The sequence below is a fragment of the Nesoenas mayeri genome (assembly GCF_963082525.1).
Source record: "Nesoenas mayeri genome assembly, chromosome: 1".
NCBI classification, from domain to species: Eukaryota; Metazoa; Chordata; class Aves; order Columbiformes; family Columbidae; genus Nesoenas; species Nesoenas mayeri.
The window spans coordinates 98,469,961-98,483,566 of record NC_137541.1 but is presented as its reverse complement, the minus strand read 5'-3'; the positions used below and the strand labels follow the sequence as shown (position 1 = coordinate 98,483,566).

Sequence of the window (13,606 nt, the reverse complement as noted above, 5' to 3'; positions counted from 1 at the left end):
AATAAATTATATTGAGGACTGGACTTTAAAAACCTCTTCCTTTCTGAACAGTAAGTATCTTTCATACAGCTGAGTTATTTAACAAAAGATAATTTTTGCTATTTTAAAATAAACTTGTCTATTAAAAAAAATTCCTCCGAGAAATGAAAAAGTGCTAGCAACTAAAATTAACGTCAATGCCTTTACTCTTCTTCATCTAGGGTTTGATCTGAGAACCACTGAAGTAAATAAAACAGAGAATGGTGATAGGATTTCATTAGGTTTTAATCTCTTTTTATTGGAGTGACTACTAAGAAGATGTGAACATGACAAGGCTTTCTCCCTTGGTTTTACAGGATCTGAACACTCCAAATGCAGAAATGATTTGGCAACTAATACCTTATTGGTAAGCAAAAAGTTAATTTTTTATTGTTAAATGATACTTAGACCTAAAGTGAACAAAGTTTAATAATGACATAATACTGTACAGTAAAAAAGTAGGGTTGTTTATCTATAAAGTACACTCACAACTTGATTTTGGTTTTACTTGTTTGTTCTTCTTGTTCTTATCTTTTTCACAACACAAAGGTCCCATTCTGGGCAAGAAGGATGCCAGAGGAAGTTGATCACATTCCCATTTTCCCAGACCAACTTCTAAAAAACACTGAAGCAAAATAACTTACATGTTACGTGTCACATGCAAATTATCAAGTGAGACTGCTCATAGGAAGTTTGTAAACAACTGGAAAGGGGGATTTTAAAGTTATGGTCCTGATATTTTCCTTTTTGTGACATCTGTTTGCGTCAGTGATCAAAATGTAACACGTCATCTACATCTGGGCAGAGATGGGAGGGCCAACAGTCGCTTGCAGTGGAAGAGATAAATGGTCAGGTCATCAGCTTCTTTCCTTCTTCTGTGTTTCAGGACATCCCTGGTCACACCCCTGATTTTTGGTCTGCTTGTGCAGCCACCACTGACACAGCTTTCCATTGTCACACAGCCCAACATCGTCCTGTTGATGGCTGATGACCTCGGCATAGGGGATGTAGGTTGCTATGGGAATGACACTATCAGGTAAGAAAACTAAACAGAATAGTGAACAGAACTGGTGTGTTATCTGATGTAAGACTGCAGTTATCTGCCCATCACCAGCTATTAGAGCTCTCTTCGAGTTCATTTCCAGAAGAAATGGGAGTATTCCCCATGGGTGCAATTAAGGGTAAATGTGAAGCACTACCAGGATTATCTTACAGCCTAGAGGCATTCCCAGAATGAGCTCTGCCATCACAAGGTGCTTTGTTGTGGGAATGTCAACCGTTCTTGTGTATTCCTTACAAGCCTGATATTGGGAAACATGAAGTTCTTACATATAACTGAAGATAGAAATGTCATTCAGTCTTTTAATATATCAGGGCTCCTTACCTCATTTAACTCTCTTTTGCCTTTCTTTCCCAGTCTCACATCAAAATATAGTATAAATCACTGCAGTGATCTGTCTTACTAGGAAATATTTTTCAGACCAAAGGACTAAAAATTGTCCTTCTCTTTGAAAACTGTGCCACGGAATTGCCTGCTGGCTTCCCACCAGCTCGTCACTTCTTTGAAAAAAAAGAAAATTTGGTATGGTCACTACCCTCATCCAGAAAAGTTTTCAGAATGTCACCCTGATTGACACCAGCTGGCAAGTTTCAGATTGGTAGCTGATGAGCACAGGCAGCCGATGGGGCTCTGCATGGCTGGGCCCCCACTTCAGCATAGTGTCATCCTGAAGGCATGAGTTTTCTTCTCAACAGCAGTGGGGTAGATTTCTATAAGGCCCTTTTTAGGACTTGGGAAACAAGAAGGATTTGTTGGCTTGAAATTTATCCTGATAGCGGTTGTTAATGAAGAAAAAAAATAATATTTCCTCATCACATGAGAAAATTAAAATATTTTTTAAAAAAAAAAGCCATCTTCAAATTGAAGAAGCTGTTATTCCCCATCCCCTTTCCCTTGCAGACCCTCTGAATACTACCTGACAGTGTTGGTTGCATTTTTAGGACCCCGAACATTGATCGCCTGGCAAAGGAAGGAGTGAAACTGACCCAACATATCGCTGCCGCTCCACTTTGCACCCCTAGTAGAGCAGCTTTCCTCACCGGCAGATATCCCCTCCGATCAGGTTTGCCTTGCAAAACTAAGCAGCCTTTAAATATTGTTTTCGTGTTGAAGGGAACAATGTCACACAATGGGCACAAAAGAAATGAGAGTGTGCAAATAGAGGGGTTGCCACAGACATGTCATCCCTCATTGAGGCAGATAAAGACACACCAGCTAGATCTAGTACCTTCAGGGTGGTATCTATATTTATGGGATACAGTGAACCACCCTGAGGCAGAAAAGAACCAGCTCTGCAGAGCAGTTTGTTTCCTCCCAGCTCACAATGTTCATTGCCTCTTGGTGCTTTATAGCACAGTTTGCAGCCAGAATTGAGTTAGTAGAAATTGTTAGATTCAAAACAGTCATTATGCAGAACATGGATAATAGTAACAACACATTTCTAAAGTACCAGTTACATGAATTCCTGTCGTGGGTGATTCCTCATTGGATATCAGAAACAGCTCAACCCTGCAGGGAGCAGAGCAGATCTATGCAGATGTGTATCTATTCCCTCCAGTCGAGGTGCAGGACGAGGCATTATAGGAAAGCTTTGTTACCTATGTGTCAGAATTCATCTACCCTATGAAACAACAGTTTGGCAGTTATATTATTTTTGCCAATTCTGGTTTTGAATTAAACATACTATCCTGTCAAACTGCATCCCTGAGATGAAGAGGTATGAAAAGCAAACAGATCTACATGTTTCTAACATCAACTCTCTTATATTCATGGCCTTCGTTCTCGAGGCATTTTGAAGCTGACATGTTGTTTTACTTTTATCATGACAGTTCCCACTGAGGTAAATAGCTTGAAAATCCACACGATCTTGTACAGACTCTCTCCCACTGTAACAACAGGGCCAAGATATTCAATGCATCTGTGACAGATTGTACTTCACATAACATTGTATGATGGGGTTATAGCCAGTATGTAATCTTAAATAACAGGATGTAAACCTGCAGGTGAGTAGAAGATTGTGGTGCCAAACTCTGTGGGTTTCAGACATCAGCTATACCACTGTGCAGGGAAATCTTGAGTTCCCAGGCAGCCTTCTGCAAGCTGGAGTTTGAGGCTGACAGAAGGCTGAAGTGTCCCCTGCCAACATAGTCACACTAAGTAAGTGCACTTGGTAGAGCCTGGATGCCACTGTGACATATAAAAGCTCCTGTACAACTGTGCCATTCTGAATAAAATGAAATGAAATGTCTCAGTATACAAAACAGGAAGAGTAAATATTCCATAACTGAGAGATTTAACTCTTTCTTAATCTTGTCTAGAGTCTTAGATTCATTTCCCCAAACAAACAGCATTAGGATACATTTTTAACACTATAATATCTGTGAAACCAGGAAACAAGAAAGTATGTCTGATAAAAGTACTGTACCAGTTATACTTACTAAGATTATTTATTACTGTATTTTTTAGGAATGGATGCTGTAAACAATTACCGTGTTATTTTTTGGAATGGTGGCTCAGGAGGGCTTCCTCCAAATGAAACCACTTTTGCCAAAATATTGCAGCAGCAAGGCTACAGCACAGGACTGATAGGTATGGGTATGCTCCTTAGGATGGCCTAGAATGTGTTTCATGTGCATGTCTCAGTCAAAAGATTTGTTTAAACATAGTTAGCAACTGCTCATACCTCAGTTGTAATATTTTTATTTCCTGATTTAAGAATATCTTGTAAGAAGAAATCCTGACCAAAAATAATCTCTCCTAAAAGAATAGGCATCTAATAAAAAGAACAGTCTTAAGGTTGACCTCCTTTCAAGCATAGCTATGGTTGATCAAATATATAATGGAAAGTATGTTAATATTTCTTGAATGCTATCCTGCTAAGTATGTGATAATTATTCCAATGTTATTTCATTAAGAAATGAGTGCTATATAAATATGCATGATGATGCTTCACACAGCTCAGAGCAGACTGACAACAAAAGGGAAGAGCTGCAACTTAAAACAATAGAATCAGTTCATAATATTGCAGGATTTGACCTTTCAGAAACAAAGCAATTATTTTTTCTTTAATTACAGCATGCCACTATAATTCCCTGACCTTTCAGTACAGCCCACAAAAGGGCATCTAAATGTCAATATCCAAAATCAATGTCTGACACGTAAAAATATTGGCTGCACAAATAAACTGAACTTACTAATAAAAGTGTCAACAGGAATGGATTTGTATTAATTCAGCAGAATAAATCTAAACCATACAGGACAATATTAAGCAAATCTCTCAGAATATTTTAAAGTCTGTATTGCTGAACCTTCTTCTCTTCTTAGTTCTGCAGCACTACTAGTTTAGTTGTTTTAATCAGTTCATTAAAAAGGCTATGTTTATTAGCCATGTACTTCAGCTTGGATTCAGCATGTAATCACTAACAGAACAATCAGATTTGTCTCCACTTTGCTAAAGGAATTGCCCTGCAGGGAGATTGTGCTGCACCCCTTCCAGAAGCTAGCTAGCAAAATGGTCTGGCATTTTCCCTCTGGGCATCTCAGCTAAAATCACCCTACAGACACTGAGAGCATTACTTAGTTTAACCAGATTGACAAATTCTGATTAATTGCATTGTAGGAGATGATAGAAAGCACTGGTGATACCTGACACAAATAAACGCATAAGTACAACTTTACATTCAAGTTATGATGCAAGAAATCTTACACAATAACTATCCACATTACCACAGTTGAATGAACACTAAATAGTCTCACCTGAATGGGATTGTTTTGCTTCAAGCACAACCAGTTTTACTGCAAAGTTAAATCTTATTCATGACCTGCAGCTTGATATGATAATGAGACTTTTTGTTGGGAAATGCTTTGCACACTCTTTGTAGTCAGAAAGCCAATGTTGTATAACATATACCCTCAAAGATTAAGTTATCTTTATTATACACTTAGTTTGTCTTCTGGAGATTTGAGTCTTTTGTAATGTGTCAGAAGCGTTTGTCAACTTCAGCTGGAGATTTAGGTGTTGGAGTGCATCTGAAGTCCAAGGACACTTAAGCTGCACCTGTATTTATGACCAATACATCTATGTATTGATTACAAACCTGTTTCATTCTACAGTTGGCTCTAAATATGTCAAAAGGTAAACTGAGTAGACATTTTAGCTGAAAGCAATTAATCCATCTAGAATAGAACTTTCAGTATTTCTTTATGTTTAAAACCAAAAAACAGATTTTTTTTTTTCCTATGAAGCAGGTTTTTCTGCTCCTATTGTAACGCACAGCAATTCCCTTGAAACCTACTTGGGGTCAGCTGCTACTATATATATTGGTAACAGTCAACTATTTGTTTAGGATAATCTCCTTCTGTAAGTACATAGTTCCTTACTCCACAATAAGAATTAGTTGCAAGTTAGTTTTCAAGTAAAATTCTAAAAGTTCATTTTTATCTATAGAACTTGTGTCTAAGGCCTGCATTACATCAAAGATCATCAAATGCCATTAAACTCCATCTCTCTGATGAGAAGTACATTTTGATTGCTTGATTCAAATATTCACAAGCCTCAGTGTCTAAGCCAAATGAGTCAACTTTTCATGTCTCCATGTAAGCATCTAACCAGTCTGTTTGGAACAAGTGGAGGGGAAGCAAAAGCATGGTTTTGATATGCCATTCATCATAATAGTGGACATGTGTGCATAAAAGAGAACAAATTGTATTGCAAAATGTCATAAGATGTTCCTTTTGATACATGAAGATTTCAGAACTTAAAAGGAAGTGGCTTTGACTTTTCAAATTTGATGAAATACAAATAAATAGCAACAATACTTATAAAACAAAGCCTTTTATTCTCATCCAGTATGCAGCCATATTATCAGCAAAACTACTTATATATGTACAGCTTCACGAGAAATTCTGATCTCCTGAGTTCAAGTTCTTCTGGTGGTGGTTTGTCTGCTAAACCTACTGTTGAACTGCTGGTTACTTAGCTATATCATCCATAGCTTCCCTAATCAGTCCAGCATCAACATGTCACTGAGTGTTGCCATAGTCCTGACATCAAGCTGTTCAAAACTTGCCAGAAACCCGTCTGCATAGCACCTTGTAGGTAAAGAAACAACATGACAACAGAACAATGGCATTTTGCCCTGTGTTTAATAAAGGTCTTCTTCCTCCTATGTCATATCCAACAGGTCTCCAGGAAGGCCACACGTTTGCTCAGTTCTGAAAATCTGATTTTTTTTGCAATTTCTAGTTCCTTTTGTAGTCTAGTTTTTTACATTTGATCAAAGCTACAAGACATTAATATATGCATGGAGCACCAATAACTTTTTTGGAAATTTATAATTTGTTTACTTTCATCAACATAACATATATCCCATTATATCAGTACATACTCAGTCTACACGTATATACGGATATCCTACACATATCTATCTTATATGTATAGGATTAAGAAGTTATCATGAGTAGGAGAAAACTCAACCATTTTTAGAGAAAGGTTTTGTGTGAGGTAAAGCCCATTTTTAAATACCATGTCTTTACATTTTAATAATCTGTATTTTCAGGGAAGTGGCATCAAGGTGTTAACTGTAAATCCCGCAATGACCATTGTCATCATCCTTTAAAACACGGGTTTGACTATTTTTATGGGATGCCTTTTACACTAATAAGTGACTGCCAACCAACGGAACCACCAGAGATGGACAGAGCTTTTAGAAGGAGACTCTGGCTTTACACTCAGATGATTGGCCTTGTTACATTCACCGCTGCCCTGGGAAGGCTGACAGGCTTGATTTCAGTCCGCTGGAAAACGCTGAGCTGCCTTGCTGGGTTTAGTCTCTTGTTCTTCCTATCCTGGTTCTCAAGTTACGGGTTTGTACGATACTGGAACTGCATTATGATGAGAAACTATGAAGTTACTGAGCAGCCAACGGTGACAGACAGGACTACATCTCTTATCTTGAGAGAGTCCATTTCATTTATTGAAAGGTAAAGTGTGTTTCCTTTGATCACAAATTTTTCTGATTCTCACTTGTCTTGAGATTTTTATTATAGCACTTTCCCATGTGAAGTGTTTAGAATTTTTAGTATATAGGATTTTAAGTATTATTGTGCCTATTAATCATTAATATTATTAGTAACTATATTATATTATTAAACAAAAAAAAATAGCTGCTGCTTAAGGATGTCTGTTATTCCTAGCTTCATGAAAGCTGAGAACACTTCCAGACTTCCATGGATTGGATTGAACATTTCTAGGCTGTATAGAGGAAATACATGTTTCTACCAATGACACCAACATAGCAGTTTTAAGGGTTAGCAGCTGATGGCAGAAATGCATGGGTGGGCTGGGAAAGCAGCAGAGCTCTGTCGTAGAATGGGTTTTAACACTGTATCAGTTTAGCAGCGATTTGAAATTTATTGGGGTAGATCACAGGTTTTATATACAATTTCTAATAGTATTTGATCAATAGTTGATTAATTAAATGAAGTAAAGAAATTCAATAGGATTTGTTATAATTAAAACAGTAACTTTATTACAGACACAATAATAGCAAGATATAAAAGGGATAAATCAAGTCATATACATATAAACACACATATAGATACAGGGATAAAGACAGAAAAGTTTATAAGTCACACACACACTTGTGCACATTAATACATACATATGTGAATATATGCATAGGTATACCTACTGGTAAAATTTCTCTCTAGAGCTTAGCAAACTACTCACTTTCAATGTGTCAGCATTCTCAATGGGTGATAGTTGAAACCCCAGAAATCTCTTTGCCCATGTCCTCATGAAATTAGGCCTCCAAATCCTCATGAAATCATCAGTAAATGATCACTGAATTGTCACAAAACTCAATCTGTCAGGCGTTGCCATTAGAGGGAGATGCTGGTCACAGCTGCTGCCACCAGGAGAGCTTCAAAAGGTCTCACTTTAGGATGTCTGTTTGCAACATCATTGACTTTAGTCAGTGAATTTCCACCCTGGCCACACTTAGAGTGAGGTAATTTCTGGTGCTTTCCACCATTTGTCTACATCCAGAACTATTCAGATCACGAAGTTCTGGTACCATCCTGCTCGAGCTACAATCCAGGTAGCAGGTGTGCCAGGTGCCAGAAGCAACCCATCATTGCCACCTTTCCCACGCAGAAGGAGGGTTTTTTCCCATACGGTAGGAGCTCTGAGTACCTCACTGCTTTGGCTCACTACACCTGCATTATGGGAATGTTCTCTCCCAACATGCTTGGCTTGTTCAAGTATTGAGGTGGTTTAGAGGGCACTGCAACCATCACAACCTGTGAGGTAGCCTTACCATACAGACTGATATGTGGGCAACAGCTGGTGGGAGATGAACCTGCTGCCTTTGTTTCAGTGGCACAGTGGTTGTTTGCAAGAGCAGAAAATGGAGCTTCAATCTAGAACTTTTTTCTCTATGATTCTGGGAAAAAAGAGGTTCGTTTTATATAAGCCAAACATTATTTTATCAGATAGATCCTAATTACTGGGGTCTAATAATTTACAAAGTAAGATGTTTCTGAAGTGATTGTTGAAATATATAGATGCAAATCATAATACCATTTTCCATTACTACTGACCTCTGCATGTACTGAGAACCTTTCCCCCCAATAACAAAGTTTTAATTTCTGTTTTTTAGAAATAAGCACAAGCCATTCCTCCTCTTTCTTTCCTTTTTACACTCCCATACTCCCCTTCTCACCACAGAGAAGTTTCTTGGGAGAAGCAGACACGGTTTATATGGAGACAACGTAGAGGAGATGGACTGGATGGTGGGTAAGTTACCATAGCAAATAACAATGTCTCCAATGACCTAATACCTAGGTCTGAATATATAATTAAAATGTAGTTGTTATTAAAAGAACAAGGAAGAACATTAAAAACAAGCAGGACAAAAGTCCTAAGTTTTTCGTGAGCTTCTTTCAATCTTGTATGAGCACTGTTGGCTTACAGCATTGGCTTTTTATTTCCTCTAGTCTTGGGCCAAATGAGTCTTTCTGTTCATTTTTTTTTTTTTGGTCTAGTATTTACAATTTTTAACCACGTCTGCTTGGCTCCCGTCAGCGAGGTCTGCTCTTCTGACTACATAAGTGAAAATTATTTAGTTTTCTGTGGTTATTAAAGATAAGGAAATTTCAGCCTCTTATGGTCATGTCTTATCTATTTCTAAGTAGGACACATCAGAAAGTGATACAACTGATAAGCAAATTAATTCCAGATGTAAATAACCAAGCTATTTCTCTGTAACTGCTGTCAAACACTTATACACCACAAATATAATTACGAACATCAGGAACAGCTCAAGAAAGACTTTTTAATAAAAAATATTCATATTATTAATGCATATGATATCCTGTCAGTAATTTAATGCAAATAATAACTGTGGTCTAGACAATATAAGGGTACATGACACTTTTTCCTCATTTCTCACGATGGCCACCACTGATGCAACATCTAACTTTTTGAGGCCTTGGATCATGTTTTATTTCCAAACGTTTACAGCACATGGCACTTCTGCCCTTTACAATACAGGTTTCTAGTCTGTGACTATGGTTCTTGCACTCCTTTGTTATAATACAAGTAATAAAGGAGTTACAACACATCACAAATTTTCCGTGCTTTTACAGACAGTCAAATCACAAGTATAAATCTCAACCCTAAAAAACTTCTTTTAAACATTAAGCAGCCTTACACAGATACAGATAAGAAATGAGTGATGAAAGTTTACAAGTCCAAGGCTAAAATTTATGTAGTATAAGCAATACTCTTGCTTTTTAATACACACGTATTCCTGTGTTTACAGGCCAGGTTCTAGATGCTATTGACAAGGAAGGTTTGAAAACTACTACACTGGTTTACTTTGCCTCTGACCATGGTGGATGGCTGGAAAGACAAGAAGGAAAAAGGCAGCTTGGTGGCTGGAATGGAATATACAGAGGTAAGAGTTGTCAGTGATGGTGACAACCCAGCAAAAAGTACTCAGGACACCCTTAAAGCTTTGATAACACAGTATGCCCAAGGAGTAACAGTGTTTTATCACTGAAAGGTGAATTAGCCTCATTCTCATCAGGCTTTTAAAAATGTAGCCTGTTCTAGCCTGTACAGGTGTTCTTTATAAGTATGAATTCCCAAACTGTCCTTTCCTCACAAGGCAACTGATCATAATTTTTATTAATATTGTGTAACTTCTCACTAAACATTAATTGCCTTAAATACAACAGGTATGTTACAGGATTGTAAAAGAGGGAAGAGAACTAGGCTAAGAAAACATTTAATGCCTGAAAATTGTATCTACACTGAGACCCGATGGAGCAATGTGTTTGTAAAACAATAGAAGGGAATAAGTGTGTAAGGTCACTCGAGGGGTCTGATATAGTGAACACACTTTCACTGATGTTGACAGGAAGCTTAGCGGTAAAAACAAAATGGTAAGAAAGGCTCATAAAGGTAATATTAGCTTATGATAATACAATAATATTTGTCTAAAATGTCTTTATTTCAAATGAAGCTTTTTTAAATGAAAATTCATTACTTTTTTTTTTTTTTTTCTTTTTTTATGAAAGGTGGAAAAGCTATGGGAGGCTGGGAAGGAGGAATCCGTGTCCCAGGGATATTCAGATGGCCAGGAGTGTTACCTGCAGGCGCAGTTATTGATGAACCTACAAGCCTTATGGACATTTATCCTACAGTTGTTCATCTGGCTGGAGGGGTACTACCCCAAGACAGGTATAAACACAAGTGTTTTTATTTCTCCTTCTCTCCCAGAATGATGGAAAATCTAATTTGGAAACATATTCTAAAAATCTGATATTTTCTTTCACACTCCTGTTCCTTCTCTAGACAAAAATGTTACCACAGCTTAGTCACTCCTTCTCTACATTTGAGATTTGGCAATCTTTTACAAGCACATCCCTTGTTCAAAGTTGCCAGTTCCAGCAAGAGGTGGCATGCAGAAGGAACACAATCCTGTACAGCTTACCCCAGTCTGATGGTCTCCATTTTTCCTGCTAGGGTGATTGATGGCCGGGACCTAATGCCTTTACTACAAGGAACAGTTGAGCACTCAGAGCACGAGTTCCTGTTTCATTACTGTGGTATTCACCTACATGCTGTGCGGTGGCATCAGAAGGACAGTGAGTGCAGAACTTCTTTCACAAGAATTAGGTTTAATGTATGGGAGGGCACATTTGTCTAACACATTTTTTCTGGGACCAAATTTGCCAAGTAGTTCCAGGTGTAAGGTGGTAAAGAACTTGATAGCATGTATTGTATGGCACAAAGAATTTCTTCATGGCTTCAAGGCACATGGCATGCCAGACAGGCTGCTGGAACTCAAGATGGGCCTTAACCCACCTCTCTATCTGAATGAAAGGCCTGTGGAGTCCATGCCCTCCTTGTCTCATGGAGAAGTCCTTGTCTCAACCCTTTGTCCATCCTTCTGCTACTTTAACAAGGAAGTAAGACATAGAAAACCCAAATCTTTTTTTCATGTCTTCATAAAAAAAAAAGTAAGCAATAACTTATACTTGCTGAAAATTTTGGAGAAATTTCAAAATGTAAAAATTTATGTTGCATTCTTGATTTAATTCTATGGCACTTAATTCTAAATGAAATTACAATATTTTATCAACTAAAAAGTGCAGAGCTGAAGCGCAAAGAGAAACAATCCCTAGAAAAACATTCACTCTTCTAATGCCTTGTGATAACCATCAGTGACATTGCAAGTGTTCTTTCTTTCCTGCCAGGTGGAGCCATCTGGAAGGCTCATTACATGACCCCCATCTTCCGTCCACTCGGAGCTGGGGCTTGTTATGACAGAGGATTTTGCCCATGTTTTGGGGAAGGTGTGACCCATCATGACCCGCCCCTGCTGTTTGATCTCTCGCGAGACCCTTCTGAAGCCAAACCTCTGTCAGCTGACACCGAGCCCCTCTTTGACATTGTGATAAGGAAGATTGGAAGAGCCATAGAGGAACATCGCAGTACACTGACTCCAGTCCCAGAGCAGCTCTCCTTGTCCAATGTGGTGTGGAAACCATGGCTACAGCCGTGCTGTGGGACATTCCCATTCTGTTGGTGTGATAAGGAAGGTGATAATGAACTTGCCAATCTATAAAGGAAAGAACCAATGTTACTTCCTCAAAAGCGTTTTTAGATCAAGACTGTTTCCTTTGGGGTGTTGATTGATGGGTTGGTTGGTTGTTTTGATGGAGCCTTTATATGAGAATTGCTCCAGTGATTGGCACAGTATTTGGTAAATGTGGCTTTAGGCTGGACACTCTAAGGGAGACAGCAAGGCAGAATGATCTGAAGAACATGTTTGCACTTGCATCTGTTGGCAACTGAATGAATAGTTCAAATGCACTGAAGCAGGCCAAGATTAGAGCTGTACAAATAATTATATAACTTATGTTTTTTGTTCTATATTTCCAAATAATTTGTGGATTTAGATCTCCCTTAGCTCTGTTATCCTTACTGGTGATGCACAAGGTCTTGCTATAAAGAATTTTTGCAGACCACTGCCTCCAAAATAGTTTTACCCGTAGTTCCCCACAGAATCTCCTTTAAAAGTAGCTTCCATCCTTCCTTGTAGCTAGTCTTGCCAGCAGCAGTGACAATGGCAGTTGGTTAGCCTGGGGCTTCTGGATCAGGAGAAATTTCCCAGGTGACGCATAAAGCTTGGAAACGTGACACACTGGTATCCTTTCTGATAAAGATGAGACTCCTCTGATTGGAGTCATCCTCTTTTCATGAAGAACATAAAAGGGAAAAGATTTTCCCTTTCCAAAGCTCCCATTGCACCCAGCTGTCTAAGTAGCACTAGCAAGGACGTAGGGGCATTGGTGGTCACAGAAGTGCCACACTGATAAGCACTTCAGTCATATGGGCACAGAATTACACAAGTTACCTTGCTGTTCACATCTCAGCCATAACTGGTTCCTGCTAGCATGCAGTAGGTTCAGAAAAATACACTTTTGAGAGATGCCCAATACTAAATATAAAAACAAGCAAACTTTAATTTATTATTCTAAAACGCATAATTAAGGTATTTTTTGCTTCACAAATTTTCATCCCCCAAACTGCTAGATTTACTTAGATCCACCTCCTCTGCTGCTGTAAATTCATTAATTTCTTTCTTTGTGTTAAAATACTTGTTCTTATTAAAGTGGCCTTGCAGGTAATGCTTTTCATTTTAGGGTATAACATATATCCGTTCACATAGGCAAGTTTACACCAGTATGTCTGAATATGTAGGCATCTGAGAATATAATTTGCCCATTCAATTTATTTCACTTTTTTTTTACTATTTTTTAAACTAACGTGCTAGGGCCCTTTTCAATTGTTAATTTCCTTTGAAAAATGTTTGGTTTATTTTGGTTTTATCTTCCCTGTTGTTTCCCATAATTCAGTCACCAGGAAATCTGCAGGTAAACAAAGCCCTCCAGCTTAAAACCAAAGTTTTATTGTATGCTGTGACTTCATGCATTTTACATTCTCTTATAATT

At 38.1% G+C, this 13,606-nt stretch overlaps 1 protein-coding gene across 1 annotated transcript; it reads left to right on the top strand.

Moving 5' to 3' along the window:
* Positions 1–311: 311 nt before the first annotated feature.
* On the top strand, positions 312–12,216 carry LOC308053178 (arylsulfatase D-like; the record flags this gene model as incomplete). The annotated part of the gene is made up of 10 exons (XM_080363969.1): positions 312–385; positions 905–1,054; positions 2,020–2,141; positions 3,545–3,667; positions 6,637–7,060; positions 8,740–8,876; positions 9,904–10,038; positions 10,664–10,826; positions 11,112–11,233; positions 11,846–12,216. Exons 1-10 carry the CDS (start codon positions 360–362, stop codon positions 12,214–12,216), a joined length of 1,773 nt encoding a protein of 590 aa, XP_080220095.1. The 5' UTR covers positions 312–359.
* Between the last annotated feature and the right edge of the window lie 1,390 nt (positions 12,217–13,606).